At 38.4% G+C, this 24,764-nt stretch overlaps 1 protein-coding gene across 22 annotated transcripts in view; it reads left to right on the top strand.

Annotated features, from left to right (window-relative positions):
• The window catches only part of LOC128685599 (protein bric-a-brac 1-like), a 518,998-nt gene that overhangs the window by 310,784 nt on the left and 183,450 nt on the right, over nt 1-24,764 (top strand). Inside the window, exons 6-7 of one of the 22 annotated variants that reach the window (XM_070087919.1) lie at nt 3,568-3,727; nt 13,188-13,234. The exons of 19 other annotated variants lie outside the window; for them this stretch is intronic. In XM_070087919.1, coding sequence (XP_069944020.1) covers nt 3,568-3,727; nt 13,188-13,219 — 192 coding nt within the window. In that variant the 3' untranslated portion in view covers nt 13,220-13,234. Of the gene's footprint in view, nt 1-3,567; nt 3,971-13,187; nt 13,638-24,764 lie in introns of those variants that run through there. 2 more of the 22 variants (XM_070087898.1, XM_070087909.1) reach the window with 2 other exon arrangements.

Raw genomic sequence — 24,764 nt, 5'->3', positions numbered from 1 at the left:
CCCAAGAGTGAGTAACGAACGTGTGAGCGGCCCAGCCAGATGCATCTGGTACCAATGATTTCTGAGTGGATGTGTGAAACTCGGTGGAAAATTTTGCCGAAAAAAGTGCTCGAAATCCGAATTGTATGATTTCCGCACCGGCCGAAAAACGGGGGTGCACTGTATCAGTAAATTGTGTGGACACTACTATATTAAGTATACAGCAGAGTACGTTAAGTGCCTTTTCTGTGACATTCAACATTACAGTAGGACCCTGTATCTGCAAGGGCTACATTCCAAGAACCTACCATGGATATCAAAATGGTGGATAGTAGCAAACCCTATATATAAGTCCTATACATACCTATTATAAAGTTTAATTGATAAATAATGCACAATAAATGGAGAATTATTACTTTTTCACTGATAGAAAGCATTCATGGCTTCTCTTAGGCTTTGAAGAACTGCCAGTTTCTCTACTTTTGTGCTTTGGTGCCATTGTTATGCAAAATTAAGATGTATTTTTGGGCCGCGGTAAACTGTGGACAACTGAAACCACAGATACTGAATCAATGAATACGGGGGTTCTACTGTATTCTGACTTAACAGACACTCACACAATTCCCCCTCTTATTAAATACTGTAATATGCTAACCTGAGATGGGGTCTTCTCATTTTACCTTCCCTTCATTCTTCCTCTCCCCATCTCTCAGATTCATTCCTTCTCAGTCTCTCCTCTTTCCCATCATGTCTGATACAATACTCTTACTTTTGTGGTGAGCACCTTGGTGTGTGGTGTAGTGAAAAATGTGTGTGCAGGTAACATGTGTCTGGGCATGTGGGAGGGTGGTTTGTGATGAGGGTGGTGGGAGCCTGGGTATGTGAGAGGATAGGTTGTGATGAGGGTGGTGGGAGCCTGGGTATGTGAGAGGATGGGTTGTGATGAGGGTGGTGGGAGCCTGGGTATGTGAGAGGATGGGTTGTGATGAGGGTGTTGGGAGCCTGGGATGTGATGAGGGTGTTGGGAGCCTGGGCATGTGAGAGGGTGAGTTGTGATGAGGGTGGTGGAAGCTAGGGTATGTGAGAGGGTAGATTGTGATGAGGGTGGTGGGAGCTTGGGCATGAGAGAGGGTGGGTTGTGATGAGGGTGGTAGTAGCTTGGGCATGTGAGAGGATGGGTTGTGGTGAGGGTGGCAGGAGCCTGGGTATATTAGAGAGGTGGGTTGTGATGAGGGTGGTAGGAGCTTGGGCATGAGAGAGGGTGGGTTGTGATGAGGGTGGTTGTAGCTTGGGCATATGAGAAGGTGGGTTGTAATGAGGGTGGTAGGAGCTTGGGCATGAGAGAGGGTGGGTTGTGAAGAGGGTGGTAGTAGCTTGGGCAGCATGTGAGAAGGTGAGTTGTGATGAGCTTGGATATGTTGTTGGAAGGGTTATGAGGTTAGGCACCTACCCAAACCTGTGGTATAGGAGGGAGCTTGATTATGTGAGAAGGGTTGTGAGGGTAAGCACCTTCACAACTGTGGTTTAAGAGTGCTGTGGTAAGGGCGATGGGTGGCTAGATGGAGAGAGGGCATGTGGTGGGTACAAGAATATGCTGGATTAGTATCAGCATCAGCCTTGAACAGGACTGCTATAACTCACCCTCATCTCCCTACATAATTATTATCTCTTGATAATTATTTCCTACCAAACAAATGTGAACCAACAACATATACATAAATGAGCATAATAATAATTTCTTTATTTCTACAAGTACATGTACAAGGTATACTGGCCAAGCTGACATGAATGCTAAATTACTGTATAGAAAGCCGCTTGTTATGCAGGGCATTTTGTCCAAATTAGGCCAGTTTTGTCCCAGGATGCCACCCACAACAGTCGATTAACACCCAGTTACCTGGACCCTCACCGTGTGAAGTGAGAGAGCTTTAGCCACCAGGCCACAGGGTCAACAATCAGTGGCATGGGGCCATTTGGTGAATATATGAAAGTATGGTTGAAAGAAATTTATGTGAAAGTATAGATCATTTGGCAAGATATCATAATTTATTAAATATGCTGGGAAACTAATTTACTGGATTTAAGTTTTGGAGGTGGTATGTATTTTGAAGGTTGGGTCATCATTGGACCATGATATCTGTGTATTTCTGGAAGGGCAACTAGAGAGCAGTAATAGTGGAGAAATAAAGAAATAGACTGAAAACCATAACTCTACCGTATTATGCTGTACTTTTAATTGGTGCCCAAATACAGTATGTGTGTGTTGTAAGAGAACTTGAGTGTATTAGCTTGCCATGTGCATCGTATTACCATATATGTACTGTACTGTATAAAATAATCAATACCTTTAATAAAACATCAGGAATAAAACAACATTAAGAAAGCGGTATACTAGTAGTCTCAGATTCTTTTTTCATGAGTCAGGCAAAAAATGTGCTGGATGTCAGGGGGATGATGGGTGCAGTAAGAGAACTCAGTAGGTTTAAAGGGATCAAGACTTTTCAACATGCTTCCTCCATACATAAAGGCAATTACCAACAGACACCTGGCTGTCTTCAAGAGGGAACTTTATAAGTTCCTCAAGTTGGTTCCTGATTAGCCAGGCTGTAGCGCATGTGTTGGACTGCGTGCGGCTGACACCAACTGGTCGATCAATCGGGTCAACAACCAGGAAGCCTGGTTTCGGACCAGGCCATGAATGCGCTGACCCCTGAACTTGATTATAATAATAATGTGATTATAATTATAATAAACAACTCCAGATAGGTTTCAGGTATCTGAACTTCAGATTCCTGGTGCCTTGCTGTTCACTGTACTACTTTCAGTGAAATTTTTTTACTTTATTTACCACTACTCATTTGAGTTCCTCCTTTTACCTTGAGATTTGCTTTTAGCACTGATAGGTCCTTCACTGCTCATCTTCATCTGCTCTTCTCTTCCATCCTACCTCATGCTGCAGTGCTGAATAACCCTTATGGGTGTAGTGCTGTACATAATTATAATAATAATTTATTACTGAATGTTAGAAGCTTTATGTTTCTGATAAATATAATTATTATGCAGTAAATAATATTATATCAAGTGAACTATTATAAGGAAAAGTTGATTTATATATTTATATTGTCAAGCTTTTAAGAACTTAGAATTTTTCAGAGGACACCTTTTTTTTTTATTCCATTAGCCATCTCGCACTATCATCAGAATTAAATTACCTCAACTATTGGAATTTGGAATTGTGGGTAATAAAATCCCTGGGTGTGTGGTTGAATTAAAAATAATGGATGCAAGTGTTTGAACATTGTTAATACAGTTCTGTTTAATAAATATAACTCATCTGCTCATATAATTTTAATGTAATTTGCTGTATGATGAAGAACTGGACAAAGTGAAAAGTACATAAGAGTATCAGAAATATTAGTGACATAGCCTTAGGAAGGCATGGATCACAACTTTCCACAATGATGCACTTGCACTCTTAATTAAATATAGTTGAAAATTTCTAACTTGAGACAGTGGATAAAGTAAGCATGATACACTTTTTTTTTTTTTTTTCATTTCATGACTGAGCAAGATGGGTGTTCCCCACAGGTAGTTCTGGACAGTGATGGACTGATGAATACAGGAAGAGGAGCATCAGGATACGGGAAAGGCTTCACTTCCACCAGTAAGAAGCTGTATATGTGCCCTCACTGTCCATATGTGTCGAATGTAGCGACCAATTTAAGGAATCACATGCGCACTCACACAGGTGAAAAACCATTTAGATGCTCATATTGTTCTTATTCAGCCATTACAAAGGATAATCTTAAGAGGCATATTCGTAATCATACTGGTGAGAAGCCATTTGAGTGTAAAGTGTGCCCCTATCGGAGTGCTGACAGAAACACTCTGATGACTCATATTGTAACACATCATCAATAAAGAAAGTTAGACTCCTTAAGAGAAGAAGAATTAGCAGTATTTTCTAAGCAAGGTCTAGGAGATTATTGTGTTGATTTAGATTGATTTTTTTTTTTTTTTTTTTTTTTGTTATTAGAACTAAGTGCATAGTTTTTTGTTGATTTACTGTTTGGTGCGATATTATTGGAATCACAATATCCTTGAAACACTAAGGTCTTTATTTTTCACTGAAATGTACAATATTTCAAAATAAAAATAATGAATATTAAATTGTATATGTTTCCTGTTATGATATACAAAAGCCTGAAGGTGCATGCCTGTACATAAATTGTCATGGACATGTAGTTTCTAATGTGTATCCCTGAAGCCTTGTTTGATCTTCTCAGAATCTAGATTATTTTTCCTCTTGTGAACCCTCATGGAAACTTACACGTACACCCCCAGACATGTTACCTGGCCTGATCCTTTATAAATGTGTTTTCCAACATTGTGCAGTTTTTCTCTATATAATCTTAGGTTAGTACAGTGGACCCCCGCATAACGATTACCTCCGAATGCGACCAATTATGTAAGTGTATTTATGTAAGTGCGTTTGTACGTGTATGTTTGGGGGTCTGAAATGGACTAATCTACCTCACAATATTTCTTATGGGAACAAATTCGGTCAGTACTGGCACCTGAACATACTTCTGGAGTGAAAAAATATTGTTAACCGGGGGTCCACTGTATATATATAATGTTTCTCAGAACTTGTTATTGGATATATCATTTTATTCTGGATAACCATAACACAGATTTTACTTGAATAGGTTTATTTTAAGAACACAAACCTCTGTACTGTACAAGGATTTTTTTTTTTTTTAGTTTATTGACTTATAGTGTTGTGTAGTGTCAGACTTAATGAACCACATTAGTTACAGTATATGGTATTTTTTACTGGGCACTTGATATCCTGCAAGTTATGGGGGAGATGGAGGCAGTGGTGGTGGCAACAGGGGTGGCAGTTGTGGTGGTGATGGTGGCAGTGGCGGTGGTGATGGTGGTGGCAGTCGTGGTGGTGATGGTGGTGGCAGTGGTGGTGGTGGTGGTGAAGGCTTTCTCTGCAAGTTAATATTACTTGTAATTTCTTTTTGTTTTAGCATTTTTTTAAATTAACCCTTTGACTGTCGCGGCCGTATATATACGTTTGCGAGGTACCGTGTTTGACGTATATATACTCATAAATTCTAGCGGCTTCAAATCAGGCAGGAGAAAGCTAGTAGGCCCACATGTGAGAGAATGGGTCTGTGTGGTCAGTGTGCACCACATAAAAAAAATCCTGGAGCACGCAGTGCATAATGAGAAAAAAAAAACTCCGATCGTTTTTTTTAATTAAAATGCCGACTTTGTGGTCTATTTTCGTATAGTATTTGTGGTTGTATTCTCGTTTTCTTGGTCTCATTTGATAGAATGGAAACTATATTATAGAAATGGAGGTGATTTTGATTAATTTTACTATAAAAAGAACCTGGAAATGGAGCACAAAGTACAGGAAATGTTTGATTTTTGCCGATGTTCAAAAGTGAACAAATGATGTCATTGTCCAATAAATGTCCAAATAGCCATTCTAATACGCAGTCATGAATGGGTTGATGTAATTTTTACAATTATTACAGTATTGCAGTAGTCTGCATAACAGTAAATCTTCTATTTTTTGTTTGAATAAAATTTCAAAATAAAAAGCAAGAGTAATATCACAGGGACCTGGAGACATGACTGATGAACAAAGAAAATGTTATTTTAGAGCCAGGAATGTCTGCATTGTTCATTCTGGACCTTATTTTGAAATTGTCGTATTTTTTAATTTTCATGAAATTGGCCAAATTGCAAATTTCTGACCATGTTATTGGGTAGTTGAAATCGGTAAATGGGCAGTTTCTTGTACTCAATCGATAGAAAAAATAGAGTTCTGAAGAAATAGTTATGAGTTTGGTTGACTGGAATAACGGAATTAGCCGAAAATAGGGCTCAAAGTGGGCGAAATTGCCGATTTTTAACCCTTTGAGGGTCGACAGGCCCTCTCCGAAACTCGTTCTCAGGGTCGGCCAAATTTAAAAAAAAAAAAAATTATTTTCTCTTATGAAAAGATAAAGAATCTTTTCCCGATCATAACGACACCAAAAGTTTGAAATTTGATAGAAAACTTACGGAATTATGCTCTCGCAAAGTTAGCGGTCTCAGCGATGTTTACGGATCGGCGATTTTGCCCACTTTGAGCCCCATTTTCGGCCAATTTCACTGTACTAGTCGACAAAAAAACATGAATATTTCGCTAGAACTCCATTTTTTCTATCGAATGGGTGCAAGAAACCACCCATTTATAAATTCAACTATCCAGTACTGTGGTCAGAATTTAGCAATTTTGCCAATTTCACACAAATTTCAAAAGATGCCAATTTCGGAATAGGGTCCAGAATAAACAAGAAAGACATTCCTGGCACTAAAATGACATTTCCTCTAGTCATTAGTCACGTCTCAAGGCCCCTCTTATATTCTTTTGCTTTCCACTTTGAATTTTTATTCTCACAAAAAATATAAGATTTACTGTTATGCAGACTACTGCATTAGCGTAAAAAATGGTATAAATATTATTGGTGCACTTGTGAAAGAATATTAGACTCACCAGTTGACGTGTATTGCACGCTTGGCACGATTTGTTTACTTTTGAAGTTTGGTAAAAATCGAACATTTCTGCTACTTTGAGCTCAATTTCAAGGCACCTTTCATTGTAAAACCAGTCAAAATCATCTCAATTTCAGTAACATGTCTTCCATTCTATAGAATGAGACCAAGAAAACTAGAATACAACAATAAATACTATACGAAAATACACTGCAAAGTCGCTGATTTATTAAAAAAAAATGGAAAAAGTTTTTTTTTTCTCATTATGCACCGTGTGCTGCAGGATTTTTTTTAGACTGTGCACACTGACCACATAGACCCATTCTTTCATATGAAGGCCTACCAGCTTTCTCCCACTAGATTTGAGGTCGCTAGAATTTATGAGTTCTAGTACGTCAAAAACCCCTACGCGTAAGACGTACTAGTACGACGAAAACCCTCAAAGGGTTAAATATCTCCGAAGTCGCTAACTTCGCGAGAGCGTAATTCCGTCAGTTTTCCATCAAATTTCGTTTTTTTGGTGTCTTTACAATCGGGAAAAGATTCTCTATCATTTCATAAGAAAAAATAATTTTTCTTTTTTTCGAATATTTTGCGACACCAGAAACAACTTCAGGATTTGGCCCTTCGACAGTCAAAGGGTTAATACATGGTATCAGTGTAATTGGAGTCATATTTGTGGAAATACAGCTACTTCAGCTAATTGTGTATTAATGATTGTGGATTGAAATTAAAACTGTTCATTGAATAATATAAAGCTTCTTTTTTTATTAAGAATCATTAGAAGTCAAATAGTTTAATAATGTCCTATATCCCATATACTTTCTTTTGTTATGGTCTTTCACGAATATCAGTTTTAACACTATTAGAGTCATTCAGTATTTTATAAATTATTCTGCTGTAAAAGACATCGCCAGAAGTCATTCAACACAACAAATGCAGTGACGACTTTGTGGATGATACATGTAAACGCCCCCAACCCTCGCTGAGGTTTTTATGCGGTTTACCTCTTGATGATTCTGGGGACTATTGCCCCTGAGAAGTGCTGTCAAACTAAGCCTCTTAATTCATAGCTTGGTCAGTTAGGTAGTTGTTGCTTTCTGCCGGCAGTCACATGTGGGCACCTGGGCACAACAGCTTGGCTGACCAGAAATTGCTTGTGGAATTTTCTTAAGTTTTCTCTTGAAGATAGTTAGGACTCTGTTAATAATTTCTCTTTTATTTTGAGGAGTGTTTAATGGCCTTTAACCCATTAGTGTATTTATTACCCCACAGCTTTTAATTTGCACCACCTGCTTTGTTTCCTGTCTTCATAAGGACTTAGTTCAGTGTTCAGATCTGAAACCAGTGCCTTCAGTATAATTTATATTCCTGTATTCCTTGGTGTACAATTAAAGTGACTATTGTGATATGGGCAGTAAAAGTTTTCTGTACATTGTACAAATCTACAATTTTGGATTCTTTGAAAGGGGTACTTAGTGAACAGGAATACTTCATTCTATAGAGTGCAAGTATCTTAGAGTATATCATAGACTTGTCATCTCTTTGTTTTGAATGTTCTTAGTATCCAGCCTTCATTTTGTAGTTGTGATAGTAACATTAGTATTATGTTCCTTGAGCATAAGCTCTTCCGCCATAGTACTCCAGGTCCCTTACAATTCCCTTTCCACCAGTTAAATACCTTGATTAAACTTTGTATTATGTTCTGGTTTCTTTTGCTTCAGTTTTTCAATAGTGGAGGATTGCAGCTGAAGCAGGATACAGACACCCACTAGAAATGGATACTTAACCGTTTCAGTGTCCGTGCCGTAGATCTACGGCTTTATGTTGAGTGTCCAAACCATAGATCTACGCCAAAATTCTAGTGGTGTCAAATTTAGCGCAAGAAGGCTGGTAGGCCTACATCTGAGAGAATGGGTCTGAGTGGTCAGTGTGTGCACTATAGAAAAAATCTGGATGCCTGCATGGCATTGTGGGAATGCCGCCAAAGTAGCATTGTTCATCATGCATGGCGGCAAGGAAACTCTCACTCCCCACTCTCCTGGCGAATTCTGACTCTCCTCTTCACAACTTACAGTTCTAAGACTGATGGAAGTGGATCTGAAGAGGAATTCTATGGTTTTGAACCATATGGTACCATTGTACCATATGGTACAATGGTGCCATGTCATATAATGGTATATGGTACAATGGTACCATAATACATTGTACCATATGGTACATTATACCATATGGTACATTATACCATATGGTACATTGTACCATATGGTACAGGGTACAAGGAGCCTAATGGAAATAAGTCTGTCTGACTTTTTTGGTTATCCTAGGTTCTCCAAACATATGCTGCTATGTATGATAATCTATGTAACTTTATTTGTGTATGCCTAAATAAACTTACGATGCCACATCTGCTTGAGTAAGTTTATTCAGGTGTACACAAATACAGTTACATAGATTATCATACATAGCAGCATATGTATAAAATCCTAGGATAACCCAAAAAAGTCAGGGTGACTTATTTCCATAAGTATCCCTGTATTTGTACCATATGGTGTCCTGTACCATATGGTACCCTGTACCATATGGTACCCTGTACCATATGGTACCCTGTACCATATGGTACCCTGTACCGTATGGTACCCTGTACCGTATGGTACCCTGTACCGTATGGTACCCTGCACCATATGGTACCCTGCACCATATGGTACCCTGCACCATATGGTACACTGCACCATATGGTATCCTGTACTGTATGGTACCCTATACCATATAGTACAATGTAACATATGGTACCCTGTAACATACGATACTATGTACCATATGGTCAGTTGGAGATGTTGATGGCACCAGGCACCAGCCAAGACTGAGTGAGTGACGACACAAGCTAGCTAGTGACTCCCCAGTTTCCAAGACAAAGCGCTTTGTCATCCACCTCAAGGAACATGTCGAGTGGCTGTACATTTGTATGTAATAGAACATTACTAATATACTACAACATTTTTGCATATTTTTGTTGTAAACAATTATTGTAAACGAAATAATGATGAAAATATTAGTGTGTTTATTGTGTTGAATACAACAGTACCATATAGTACCATATGGTACAATGTACCATATGGTATTGTACCATATGGTATCCATTACACCATATGGTACCATTGTATCATATGGTACCATTGTACCAAATGGTGCAATTGTACCATATTGTAACACTGTACCATATGGTACCATTGCACCCTATGGCACCATTGTACTATATGGTACCGTTGTACTCAACACAATAACCGCACTAAAATTTTCATCATTTTGTTTACAATGAACTTGTAAACAAGTTTTGTAAGCAATATAATGATAAACAAATTAGTGCAGTTATTGTGTTGAATACAATGAGTGTACACTTATACAATATACATTATATTGGTCCCACAGGCCACAACTGTTACTAGAAAAAGAAAAAAATTAGAAAAGAAAAGAAAAAAGGTATAAAAAACGTAAAATAAAAAATGCGATTTTGTGGAAGTCGCTGATGTTGCCGCCACCCGATCATTTTGGGTCAACTTCCCGCCACTGTATATCGGTAAGTACTGATCAGAATTTTTTTTTTTGTTTTATTACCTTCACAAAAATATTATCTTTAATTCTGTAAGAGTTTTTTTTTTTTTTTTTTTTTTCCAAAATTTCTTGGACACTGGGGCACCTCTTCAGATTTTGGCCTTGGACTCTGAAAGGGTTAAGAGACTGAGACATATTGAGAAGAGTGAGTCAGAAGACATTATTAGCATTAAGGATGCTGTTGCTTTCAGAACGACTTGAGGAAATAGTAGGAAGATTTGTTCCACAAAAGAGAGTGATTTGTGGAATGGGATTCAGGAGGAGATAGTCAATGTTACAACCACTGAAATATTTAATAAATAATGTAAAATTAGTGAACATGAGATACCATGAACACAGTTTTACTCATATAACTACAAATAGTTGCACCTTTCACAATGAAGTACACCATTCAAATGAAACCTTGAGACAGCACCTGAATTCTGGAGTTTAATACATATGGCATATTTAATTATTGGCTAAGTACTTGGTCAACTAGGTTGTTGCTGCTGGTAGTGCACAGGCATACATAACCATCATAACCTGGTTATGTCATTTTCTATATTTACTGTTTTATTTTCCACCACCCTTCCAAAGCAGTGTTGTATAGCTCACAACTGTAGTGCCATTTTTTTTAGTATAATAATTTTTCAGTTTCTTTTCTTAAAAGCTTCTTTCTCTGTACCCACATACACCATACAGGTGAGTATCCCCAATAAAGAGTTGGATGTGTGAAAAGCAGTGAGCCCGGTTAAGAGCTTGGCATGCATAATAAAGGGTTGGGTAGGCACTCTGAGCTATCTAGTTGTGCTGGCTATGTATGCCTGCTGGTTGCTGGCAGCAACAGCCTTATTGTTCAAGCAGTCAGCATTAGTCTGATCTCAGGCTGGGTTTTGAGAATAATACTCTCAAAGCTAGTCAAAGGTATGTCACAAACACACACAAAAAATTATTAATTTCATGATGTTAACTCAAAAAGTGTTATTGAAAAACTTTCCTGGGCAGCCCCCTGTGAATTTCCAAAATTTAGTAGATACAGTACAGATTCGCCATCACAAATCCAGCAAATCAGACACCCGGTTCCATCAGTTATTCGACACTAATTTCAGCTACGATAATTTCAAATTTCCAGGGTCACCACACCAATCTGCTGGTACTGTTTGGTGGTGCTACTTGCTGCATAAGTCATTCCAATTTCTTTTTCTCCATTTATTGTTATAACCTGCATACTTTTAGCCCTAGCCCTAGTTCCAGTGAATAAAAGAAATGCTTCTCGTTGTGGAAAGCACATACACAGTACATTGTCCATAAAAGATAAGGTGGCTTTGAAGCCACTGTCGATTGCCATGAGCTCAGTCTCATGATGCAGAGGAATATGCTTTATTATTATGCTAATATCAACACTACGGCTTATTTGCCTATCACAGTTGATCTAATATGACATAATAAACAATATAAATAACATAAAAACATGTTAAATACTCCAGAATGAATAATATTAGGCATAATACTGAGCGGTTCGACAGAGGTATGAAGAGGACATGGGATACAAGTACCATTCTCCTATCCCTGTCTTGGGGGCTTATATTAGAGAAAATGGAGTATAGCACAGGGCTAACTGTGATATACACCTTATTACACCATAAAACTGAAACTAAAGAGCTATTTTCTCTACATAGATTATCATACATAGCAGCATATGTGTAGAGAACTTAGGATAACCCAAAAAGTCAGACAAAGTGACATTTCTAGTACCTGGCTTGGGCTTGCCGTATGTGATTTTTGGTAAATATTTTTATTTTCTCAGTTGTTTGTTGGGCTATCTTATTGAAACTTGGGCAATACGTGATGGAAAGATGCTTCTTAACATATACCAAAAATTAAAAAAATCGGACCATAAATGACAGATTTCACTTCTCAGCCATTAGCCGTCCCTTAGCGATATATTTTCGTGTGGTTTTTATGGTTGTATTCTCGTGTTTTTGGTCTCATTTGATAGAATGGAAGATACATAAATAGATATGATTGGTTTCGTAATGAAAAGTACCTTGAAATTGAGCTCAAAGTAGCGGAAATGTCGATTTTCGCCGATGTTCAATGAACTTTTTTGTGTAAGTCAATTTGGTTCTAACCAAATCACTCTGTAATCCGACAAACTCAATAATCCAGTACACTACAGGTCCCAATGATGCCAGATTTGTAATGGCAGGCCTGTAATTGATGTCTCCTTTGTCCATATGTATACTAGTCATTCCCTGCTGTTGCACCTTCCTTGCATGTGGCTGCTACTGCTGCATACAGTATTTTATATAAATGTACTTTTTTTATGTTTCTTGTTTCTTTTGTTAACATGAGATTTGCTACCCAACACTGTTTCCTGGCTCATGACATGTCAGTATTGCCACAGTGCTGCCTGGTTGCTGAGAAACAAATAAGAACATATTTTGTCGCAAAGACACATTTTTCTTCTGTCAACCCGTTTGAAATTTTTTTCTAAATTGACGCCCTTCATACACTCATACCAAAGTTTGTTTCTTCACCAGCTGTCATCCGGGAAATATTTACAGAAACAAAGTATGATATATATATATATTGGAGATAATCTTCAGTTACTGATGAATTTATTTCTTGTCTTCTTTTAACATAACTCAAAACAGTATTTTTTGTAGTCAGTTATTGGTGAATTTCTACCTTTTTTTTTTTCACATAACTCAAGACAGTAGTGTAATTAACATTTAAGTTTGTATGTACTGTAGTGTTTATATATTCGTGTACATAGCATATGTATAGTTTTATATATACAGGATATAATATAATACACACCACACATATTTGTATCTTAACTCGTTCTCCTCCTTTTAATTATCCTTATCCTCTTAATCTTGCTCATCCTTCTTTCTCGTCCCCCTCCTCCTCCCTCTCCCCATACTCATACACTGCACGCATACATACATATACACACAAAGCATATACATGCTCATTCATTAACACAAGTGTGTAGGCATATTTCTTCTTTCTTATTGATATTTTGACCGTGAGACAGACATTCCCAACAGGTGTTGCAGCAGAGCGACTGTCAGGTGACTGATCAGATGAGCAGCGCAGGAGGAAGGCTTCTTCAGAACCCCACCAGCAGACTGCACCAGTGTTCCCATTGTTCTTATAGTACTATATACATAACTAATCTCAAAAATCACTTGCGCACTCATACCGGAGAGAAGCCATTTTCCTGTCCTCATTGTCCTTATAGAACAACCACCAAACAGAGTTTAATGGAGCATATTCGAACTCATACCGGAGAGAAACCGTTTGCCTGTTCATATTGTACCTACACTGCAATTACAAAGCAAAGCTTAAAAAGACATTTGCTTACTCACACCGGAGAGAAGCCATATGCATGCATGTATTGCTCCTATCGAACCATAAAAAAAGCAACTTTAAAAACTCACATGTTAACTCATCATTCATTAGAAAATGAGCATTCCAGTTAATTAAGGTTAAGAGGAGATATGAGTTTAAGTAAGGCAGTTATTTTAAAGGTTTCTGTGACTTGGAACCTGTTTTTAGAATTGTAGTACAATATTAGTAATCCCAGCTATGGCTATTAATATTAGTGTTAAGCTTAAGGTAAATTTAGAATAAGATTTCATTAATTTTAGTTTCTGCTTTGGGACCATGGTACCCACATTTCAGTGTCTTCCTGTTACTTACCTAATACTCACTTATCCTAGCCCCAGTAATGGTCTACATGCTTAGTTAAACTTCTTGTTGCCTTTACTCTTCTTGTTATTCAACTATTGTGGGGTTTCACAGGTGCCAGCTGTGGCCTGTGCACCTCACCATGCCCAGTTGTCATCCTCCTTCACAAAAAGTGTGTGCTCTGTATTCATGTTACTCTTGATGTAGGTGTAGGTCACATCTGCTTTTGACAGCCATGCTTCTTTTTCCATATTCTGGTTAGTTTCAAATCCTGGGCCTTTGATCAGCTTATAACTGCTGCATTGCTGGATCTCTAGGGGTCCTTCATCTCATTGCTTTGCATCACACCTCTACTCTTTCATCAAGATACTCTCGATTGTTGAACACTGCCTCGAATTTCTGTCTTCATTAACCCTTTGACTGTTTTCGATGTATAAATACGTCTTACGAGCCAGTGTTTCTGACGTATATATACTCAATAATTCTAGCGGCTTCAAATCAAGCGGGAGAAAGCTGGTAGGCCCACATGTGAGAGAATGGGTCTGTGTGGTCAGTGTGCACCACATAAAAAAAATCCTGCAGCACACATTGCGTAATGAGAAAAAAAAAACTCTGATTGTTTTTTTGGAATAAAACGCCGACTTTGAGGTGTATTTTCGTATAGTATTTATCATTGTATTCACGTTTTCATGGTCTTAGGTGATAAAATGGAAAACATATTACAGAAATAGAGATGATTTTCATTACTTTGACGATGAAAACGACCTTGAAACTGAGCTCAAAGTAGCGGAAGTGTTCGATTTTTACCAATGTTCAGGAGTAAATAAATCACATCACACGTCCAATACACGTCAACTGGGGAGTCTAATATTCTTTCACTAGTGCACTGATATTATTTATACCATTTTTACAATAATGCAGTAGTCTGCATAACAGTAAATTTTGTATTTTTTTGTATGAATAAAAAATCAAAATAGAAAGCAATAATAATATAAAAGGGGCCTAGAGATGTGACTAATGAACAGAGCATATCTTATTTTAGTGCCACGAATGTCTACCTTGTTTATTCTGGACCCTATTTTGAAATTGGCATCTTTTTTAGTTTGCATGAAATTGGCCAAATTGCCATTGGGTAGTCCAAATTAGTAAATGGGAGGTTTCTTGTACTCAGCTGATAGATAAAATGGAGTTCTAAAGAAATAGCTATGAGTTTGGTCAACTGGAACAATGGAATTGGCTGAAAATAGGGCTCAAAGTCGGCGAAATCGCCGATACGCATATGTCTCCGAGACTGCTAACTTCGCGGGAGCATAATTCCATGAGTTTTCGACCAAATTTCGAACTTTTGGTGTCATTACCATCAGGAAAAGAATCTCTATCATTTCATAAGAAAAAATATTTTTTTTTTTTTTTTTTTTTTTTTTAAAAAATTGAGCGACATAGAATGACAGTTTCAGAAAGGGGCCTGAAACAGTCAAAGGGTTAATACTCTTTTGTTCCCAGTCTCACTAGTGTGTGTTGTCACTACCTTGATGTCCTTCTTTTGCCTGAATTATTCTTGTTTACATCTATGAATCTCTATATGGTGTTCCAGGCATTTCAATTGTATGACCTTTGCAGGTTTAAAGAATGCATTTTTCAAATTCAAATTCAAATTTTTATTTCTTTGCATAGTTTACAATGTATGACTGACATGTTATAAGGAGTCTGTTTCCATGCATAGTTTACCATGTGTAATTACAATATTGATTTGCTAAGTGCAAAGAAAGCCACTATTATACCGAGGCATTTCAGGCAGATTAAACCTAATGCTTTACAGACTACTTAATACTAGATGTATAACCCTGGCATTCCAAATATCAGGCTTCATCATTACCCATGACACAACATGCCTTTTTCTAGGGCAGGGTTGTGTTGGTGCCCAAAAAGGAATAGGTAGATTCTGAGGTAAACATTGCTATATCACTTAGTAGTAGTCTTCTTTGGTGACTTTGTGAGCAGCATGTGTTGATATGTCTTTGGGAAGTGGCTGGCAAGGTAGACCCCACAAAGACAACAAATTATGCAAGATTTGTCAGGATATGAGTGATGCTTGGCCCTTCTCTTCCTAAGAATCATCTCTGTCAGGCAATTTTCTGTAGATTAAAGATACGATATGTATTGCTCCCATAGTCACCTGCTTGTAGATTCATTCTCTCTCTCTCACACACACACACACACACACACACACACACACACACACACACACACACACACACACACACACACACACACACACACACACACACACTCTCACTCTCACTCTCTCCTCTCCTCTCCTCCTCACCTCTCACTCTCTCTCACTCTCTCTCTCACTCTCACTCTCACTCTCTCCTCCACTCTCACTCTCTCTCTATCTTTCTCTAGCTCTCTCTCTCTCTAGCTCTCTCTCTCTCTCTATCTATCTCTCTCTATCTATCTATCTCTCTCTCTCTTTTTTTACACAGGGTTTGACAAGGTTAGGTTAAAGATCCCTAGCTTTATTGACAAGCTATTACAGGTTAAGGATTCCTAACTTTATTGGCAAGCTAAGAGCTGTTACCTACATCAGCTCATTTGAAAGCATTTTTATTGTTATGAGACATACAAGTAGGGAATAGGATGAAGTTGGAGCCTATCTGTGGGCCAGCATTTTCATTTGATCAACTGACTTTATCTCGTTGACATCATTATGCTGTACTGAATGTGTTCCATACACTAGTCCTCTCTCTCTCTCTCTCTCTCTCTCTCTCTCTCTCTCTCTCTCTCTCTCTCTCTCTCTCTCTCTCTCTCTCTCTCTCTCTCTCTCTCTCTCTCTCTCTCTCTTTACACAGGGTTTGACAAGGTTAAGGATCTCTAGCTTTATTGACAGCTATTTACAGGTTAAGGATTCCTAACTTTGACAGCTATTTACAGGTTAAGGATTCCTAACTTTATTGGCAAGCTAAGAGCTGTTACCTACATCAGCTCATTTGAAAGCATTTTTATTGTTATAAGACATACAAGTAGGAAACAGGATGAAGTTGGAGCCATCTGTGGGCCAGCATTTTCATTTGATCAACTGACTTTATCTCGTTGACATCATTATGCTGTACGAATGTGTTCCATACTCTAGTCATCCTGGGTATGTATGATCTCAGATGGAGTGATGTTCTGGAGAAGGGTACAGCCAGAGTGAAGTTGCTGCTTTCTGCCCGTCTTGTGGCATAAAAGCTTGTTTCACGCTGTCCTCGAAGTGGATCCAAGTGTGGTATTTTGACAATATTGGCCTTGTACATAACAGTAAGGCCACCCACATCCCTCCTATGTTGAAGGCTCTGCTGAAATGACAGATCTATCCAGGATGGGTCCAGGCGAGAGATGAGACGTCTTGCTCTGTTCTCTACTCTGTCAAGCAGTCGCAGATGAGAGGGGGGGCAGGCAAACCAAGAAAGTGGAGCATACTCAAGGTGCGAGCGTACTTGTGCCTCGTACAGGATCTTGCAACCCCTACTGTCAAGCAGATGGGAGATACGGCGAAGTGCTGTAAGCTTCCTGGCTGCCTTGTTTGCAAGATTTACAACATGGTTCTTCATGGTTAGTTTGGAGTCAAATTTCACCCCAAGGATATCAACTTCTTCTCCAGGTGCCAACATCCTCCCATTCATCCTTACTACTGCACCAGCATTACCATCATGGTGCCTAGAGATGATCATCATTTGCATTTTCTCAGGTGCAAATGTTACTTGCCATCTATTTCCCCAAGCTGATATAGCTCTCAACTGGTGATTGATGTAGCTTATAGCAGCTGGCATTTCTTCTCTTGGATAAGTGAATGTCAGTGTACAGTCGTCTGCATATGCATGTGATTCTGGGATGAGATGAAGAAGGTCGTTGAAGTAGACATTCCATAACAATGGACCCAGCACGCTTCCTTGTGGAACACTTGCCCCAATAGGATGTCTTGCTGATTCCGTTCCATTGAGAACTACACTTAGAGATCTACCATGAAGGTAGTCACTGAGGAGACATAGCGTAGAGCCTGCAATTCCCAGTGCTTGAAGTTTTGCTAAGAGGCCCTGGTGCCACACCCGGTCGAAAGCGCCAGCAATGTCCAGTGCTACCACACAGCTGACTTTGGATTTATCCAGTGACTGGTGCCACTTAGTGGAGAGGTTTAACAACAGATCAGCAGCAGAGTAACCTTTCCTGAAGCCATATTGACGATCACAAAGTAGTGAGTGGTAGTCAAAAAACTCTGTCATTTGTCTTGAGATTATTGTCTCAAGGATCTTACCAGTGATTGACAGGAGTGACACTGGTCTGTAGTTGCTGATTTCTGCTCTGCTCTGCTCTTCTTTTTGTGAACAGGGACTACATTCGCCTCTTTCCATAGAGAGGGCCATTTACACTGTACTAGGCATTGCTGAAAGATGCGAGTTAGAGGTGCTGCTAGCTGGTCTGCACATCTTCTCAACAATCTTGGGTTCAACTTGTCTGGGCCCATAGCCTTTTCTTGGTCAAGCGATTTAAGTAGGAAATGCACCTCCTCCTGCCTTATTGTCACTACTGACAGTTTTGACACAGTTCTTGCAGCTAGCCAAGGAGGGTCCCTTGCTGGATCAGGAACTTGCATTTTGGTAGCAAAGTGTTCAGCAAAGAGGTCCGCCTTCTCTTGACTACTAGTAGAGGTGGTCCCATCCTGTCGATTTAGAGGTGGAATAAGTTCATCAGGCAGATAACCTTGTCTGTCCTTGACCAGGGACCACCAGGTTTTGGAGCCTACCCTACCTGATGCTAACTTTCTTTTAGTGTCCACCTCCCATTTAGCAATGGCCCACTTTTGAACATCACCCATATGCCTACAGGCTTTGTGTGGTGGCATGCTAGGGACCTCCAAACGTGGACTTTTTCACCATAAGGACTAACTATATGTCTTTTTGCTTTCATCAGCTGCCTCTTTACTTGTCTGGTAAGCATGTGGGTTTCCTTATGTTTCCTCTCTTATTCTTCTACTTGGGATGTCATCTCTTGCATCTTTTAGCTTCTCCCTGTGTTCTGATTGCTTCAGGATACCAACAGTTCTAGTCTCAGGTGAAGTAGAGTATACTGCTGTTTTACCAAATAGGTAATCCAAGGACATTTACTAGAATCAACCAGAATTTTCACAACAGAGTTGTATACAGTACTCATTGCAGTCATATGCATGCAGCCATGTCCACCTCATTTATTCTTGTTTCAGACTCACACTACATTACAAGCTATCCATAAATTTGACTTTTTACATCTCATCATAATTCATATACAACTGTGGTTATGGTGATTTTTAGCAAGTTCAGTGAGGTCATTTTGTGCTGCATCCCTGGACACACATTCAGTCAGTGAACACGTAGGGAGTCCCTTTTTCAGAATATTTTCTGATACGTTGGTCCACTGAGTTATGATATTAATCCATTCCAGATGATGTACTGTACGTTAAAACTATCATGACTCGTATCCCCAAAATACATTGTTTTATGGTAATTCATTTCAAGACCCTGGAAGTGCAACTTTTGCTATACCTTGGGTGTACATGCTCACAGATATAGTTTGTAAACACTGTATATCCTGTCCTCTGCTTCTCCCTTATCCACAATAACAACAATCTTGCTATCTCTTTGATAAGTTCTCTGCCTTTTTTTTTTTCACTAGCTTAGATGTGTCAGCCACTTCAATATTCTTTATTATTTCTGTTTGTTTGATAATAGCAGAGATGGTTGATTGTGGAAAGTCATACTCATGCACCATTGCACTGAATTTTTGCTTGATCTTCAGAGAAATGGCCTGTTTACTGCACACTTTAAGGTCCATGGTGACTTGGTAATGCACAAGACGGTGTAATTATAACACAAGTGCAGTTATGAAGTGTAAATAATCCAAAGTTATTGTGGGAAACATTTGTGATAGCTTCAAAATAAAGAGTAAACAGTAAACTGTAATATACACTCTGCTATTGGCTGAGATGTTACCATGAAGACATTTTACTCCATTGCTGACTGGCAACTAAGCCACTCTCACAAGCCCCCACTCCTATTGACTCACTATCCAAATGGCAAGCTACTGCATTCCTGGTTGGTTAAGGCCCACCCACACAAGAACTGATGCTTCTATTGGCTCAGACATCACCTAAGAGGCAGGTTACCACATCGCAAGTTGACTGAGGCCCTCCCACGTACGCCAGCCATAATAATGATAATACATGTAATTGTTTATTTCAAGTACATGATGCAACTATTACAGACCTATCTGACATCATTGGCATACTACTGTGTATAGAAAGCCCCTGGTTATGAAGATTAATTAACAATTCATGTTAAGCACTAAACTCATGTGGGTCGGTCATTCAGTGTAAGGTGTGGTAGAGGTTTGATCCTTCATCTGCTGAGCATGAGACAGACTCGCTTCCTATTTGTACTGCAATTAGGCTCCTGGCCATCTTCCCATCTCTGTTGGACATGAGAAACCTTGCTTGCATGCTTATGTATCAACCATTCTTATGTCTTTATGTTCTCTTGACATGGAATCCATGTCAAGAGAACATAAGAATGGAGGGACACTGCGGTAGGCTTACAAGTCCAGGCTGGGCAGGTTCTTCTCAAGTCCAAACCTTCCCACTCATATATTTGCTTGTCATATTCATAACCCATAAATACGTAAGTGTAAAATGATCACTCTCATTGATAACATCGGAAAATGTACATGCTAGAAATTTATGCCTCCCCATTTATTTACGTCAAATCATGATATTTTTTCAAATTTTTTTGTTTAATTTTCTTATGATACTAGATGTGTTTCACTGTGTTTTAGCACTCAAAACATGAAGTGCTGCATAACCCCATCTTATTTATTTTGATTGCTTTTCTCTTTTAACTCTATATTAGGAAATCTTATGACATTACAAGAGAATCACATTGTGATACCCCTGAAAGCACTGAAAATAAGTCACACTGACTTTCTTGAGTTATCCGAGATAAAATATTTCATATCTTGCAATTTATGGTACTTTTTATGTACCCATAACATCTGTGTTTGCTCAAAACCATTATAAAGCATATATGTATGCTAATATACACAGACCTAAATAGAAACTAATAATGTTGGTAGAATTACCAACAATATGTTAGGTAAAAGGACACATGCAACTAATGCCATTTTATTGTGGCAACATTTCACTCTCCATTAGACTTGACAGAGCTACTGGAGAGCAAAACATTGTTACAAGAAAATGGCATTAGTTAAACATGTGTCCTTTTACCTTACACTAAATAAAAACATACTATTGAGTCATTTTGACCCAAGAAGCACTGTGTGGATCAGCTGGGCCATACATTTTCATCCTAGGCTTGACAAGGTGACAGGGCATCCAAACATTTGAGCTGAGGCATCAAATGTCAGCTGGTGTCAGATTTGAGGGCACAAAAATTCAGGATAAATTTATGGGAGATGCAGAAATGCCCCATGGAAGATACGCTTGGAGTGTTGAAGCTGCCCAAGGTTTTAGCTTCAGTTACTGTACTAGGCAGATGGTTTCACTCATTTACAATTCTATTCCTAAACCAGTACTATTCTGTATCCTGTCTAAATCTGAATTTATCCAACTGTAATTCATTGTTTTGAGCTCTTTCTTGGTTATATATTCTTAGTACTCTTCCTATATATCTTATTTAAACCTGTGTCTACTTGTGTATTTTAATCACATCTTCCAAGTTAGCTGAATACAGACACGTAGAGTTCAATTTGCGATTAACAGATAGATCATTTATACTCTTCCACTTGCACTGAATGATCCACACAGGTTTAGTTCTTCCTGTATTATGTATTTTAAGAAAGAGTAAGTTCAGAGTTCTTTCTGCGAGGACTGCCAGACAACTACCAGTTCACCATATATTAATTGACTGTCTTAGCTATCAGAGAGTGCACAGAATTCACTTTCAACATCTTCACCACCCTGACACACAATTCCTCAAGCATTTTAACAGAAACTGACCTATTGCACCAATTGTGATCTTAATTTTATAATTTCATTAACTTATACCCTTATAACTTAAACCTACCTCTGCACTGTATGACCCATATGGGTTTGGCACTTTTTTATATATAATAATAATTCAGGATATCCCTGCAACCCTGGCTTCTGTCTTTATAGTCTATCACATTATGTGTTGTTCTCCAACTTCTTCACTTTTACAACCCTAGGAGGATGACCTGAGGCTGGCTCCAGATACCTTTTTTCTGTCCTCCACCCTGAGCTGCTCTGGGGTCTGTTCTCTTTTGCTGTTTCTTCTTGACAACTGGACTTGGTGGGCTGTGCAGGCTGCAGCTGGCTCCTGCATGGTGCCACAACAGTAGTGTAATGAGTGAAGGCAAACAACTGGGTTGACCTGTCCTAGACTATTACTGGGCTTAAGACAGGTAAGTCATATTAGGTAGGCAGTAGGAAGACAGTTTATCATGGGCCCCCATGGACCTTAGCACAGGAAGGCTTCCTTCATCCTTCAAAATACAGTCTTATGTTAAGAAAATTGTTTTTTAGCAGCCTTATTGTTGTATATATATATATAAAATAAGTAGCATGTTAGTGAAGGATTTTTATAAGACAGTAGTTCTCATTATTTTTAGCCTTTAACATGATTTCACTTTACTTTGACCAAATACATGTATGATGTGTGCAGTTAGGTTCAATACCTCTGTTAATGTCACATACTCAGTGTACAGACTTATTTAAAATTACAGTATTTGTTAATTTTATCTCTAGTTTCACTGTAGTTTTGTGAGGTCTGAAAAATAATCATATGGTAAACCCTTCATTTAACAGGCTTTGGAAATACGGAACAAAAGTCCTTTGCTGACAGCATTGTTCATTATTGTTACAATCAAGGCAAAACAATATTTTCTCTATCCAACATAATTGCCATTACTAACATCCCACTCCACTCAATCCTTTAAATAGAGGGTTTACTGTAATAGAAACATATTTTAATATTTCACAAATAATCCACACTCTGGGGAAGCAACCTTAGACACCATTTTAGATCAAAAGGTCACCTATCGTATTCTCTTCAAAATGTGGGTTATTTGTGAATTGTTCCAACCATGATGTGGATCCTACAAGAAAGGTGAATTGATGCTGGTGAGAGGCTCTTGATCCAAGGAATAAAGTATTTTACGGCATCAAGGATGCTATTTTTTTTTTTTTCTCAAAATAAGTCTTGGTAAATTTACCCAGCATCTTGGAGGCTGAAGTACCATTTAACTTATTTTCCTAAATTTAGCCAGTCAGAATTGAGGTGGCGCCCACAACACCGGAACGTCTTGTTCGCCGTAAAATATGGTAATCCTCTTTGTTGAATGTAACCCAGTGCCATTCATTCCCCCGGGCGCTGTATGACTCGTATGGGTTTAGCGCTAAGTATTCACCTTCACGTGAATGTAATAAAAATAATAATAATAATCCAGCCATGGTATTGTCACTTTTATTCTTAGTATTCAAACACAGTGTAATGCAAGACACTCTTCCTGACCATCCAGTTTAGTGAATAAATGTAAGAAAAGCTGTATCTGATCTATCTCCTTAATAATGTAGATTTTGGCTTGAAAATTTTCATATTCATTTATTGTGTTAATACTGATGTTCTCCTGTGAGGATTTTGTCCAAGGAAAGTATGAAAATAATAGTGTCCCAGGAAAGTATCAAAAGAATAGTGTCCAAGGAAATTATCAAAGAATAGTGTGTAAGGAAAGCATCAAAGAATAGTATTCAAGGAAGGTATGAAATAATAGTGTCCAAGGAAATTACAAAGAATGATATCTAAGCAAAGTCTCAAAAAAGTAGTATCCTAGGAAAGTATCAAAGAATAGTATCCAAGGAAAATATCAAAGAATAGTATCCAAGGAAAGTATCAAAGAATAGTATCCAAGGAAAGTATCAAAGAATAGTATCCAAGGAAAGTATCAAAGAATAGTATCAAAAGATAATCATGAGGTAATTCAGTGAAGTGGTTTTAATTTTTTCCTGATATCCTATTAATGTTAGGTATGAAACTCATGATTACTGATTAACCCTTTCAGGGTTGGTGCCGTACTAGTGCGGCTTGCACGCCAGGGTTGGTGCCTTACTAGTACTCATAAATTCTAGTGCCTTCAAATCTAGTGAGAGAAAGCTGGTAGGCCTACATATGAAAGAATGGGTCTATGTGGTCAGTGTGCACAGACCGGGCCACGGGGGCGTTGACCCCCGGAACTCTCTCCAGGTAAACAGTGCATAATGAGAAAAAATAGCTCCGACCATGTTTTTGGTTTAAAACAGCGACTTTGCAGAGTATTTTCGTATGCTATTTATGATTGTATTCTAGTTTTCCTGGTCTCATTTTATAGAATGGAAGACATATTATGGAAATTGAGATGATTTTGACTGATTTCACAATGAAAAGTACCTTGAAATTGAGCTCAAAGTAGCAGAAATGTTCAATTTTTGCCAAAGTTCAAAGGTAAAAAAATCATGCCATGCGTCCAATACACGTCAACTGGCGAGTCTAATATTCTTTCACAAGTGCGCTGATACTATTTATACCATTTCTACACGAATGCAGTAGTCTACATAACATAAATCTTCTATTTTTTTGTGAGAATAAAAATTCAAAATGGAAAGCAAAAGAAATGTAACAGAGGCCTGGGGACATGAGTAATGAACAAAGAAAATGTTATTTTGGTGCCAGGGATGCCTGTCTTGTTTATTCCGGACCCTATTTGGAAATTGGCATCGTTTGAAATTTGTGTAAAATTGGCAAAATTGCCAATTTCTGACCACGTTATTGGATAGTTGAAATCGGTAAATGGGTGGTTTCTTGTACTCATTCGATAGAAAAAATGGAGTTCTAGCGAAATAGGTATGATCTTTG

This window comes from Cherax quadricarinatus, chromosome 23 (assembly GCF_038502225.1).
Source record: "Cherax quadricarinatus isolate ZL_2023a chromosome 23, ASM3850222v1, whole genome shotgun sequence".
Classification (NCBI taxonomy): domain Eukaryota; kingdom Metazoa; phylum Arthropoda; class Malacostraca; order Decapoda; family Parastacidae; genus Cherax; species Cherax quadricarinatus.
This window is presented reverse-complemented; position numbering and strand designations above follow the sequence as displayed.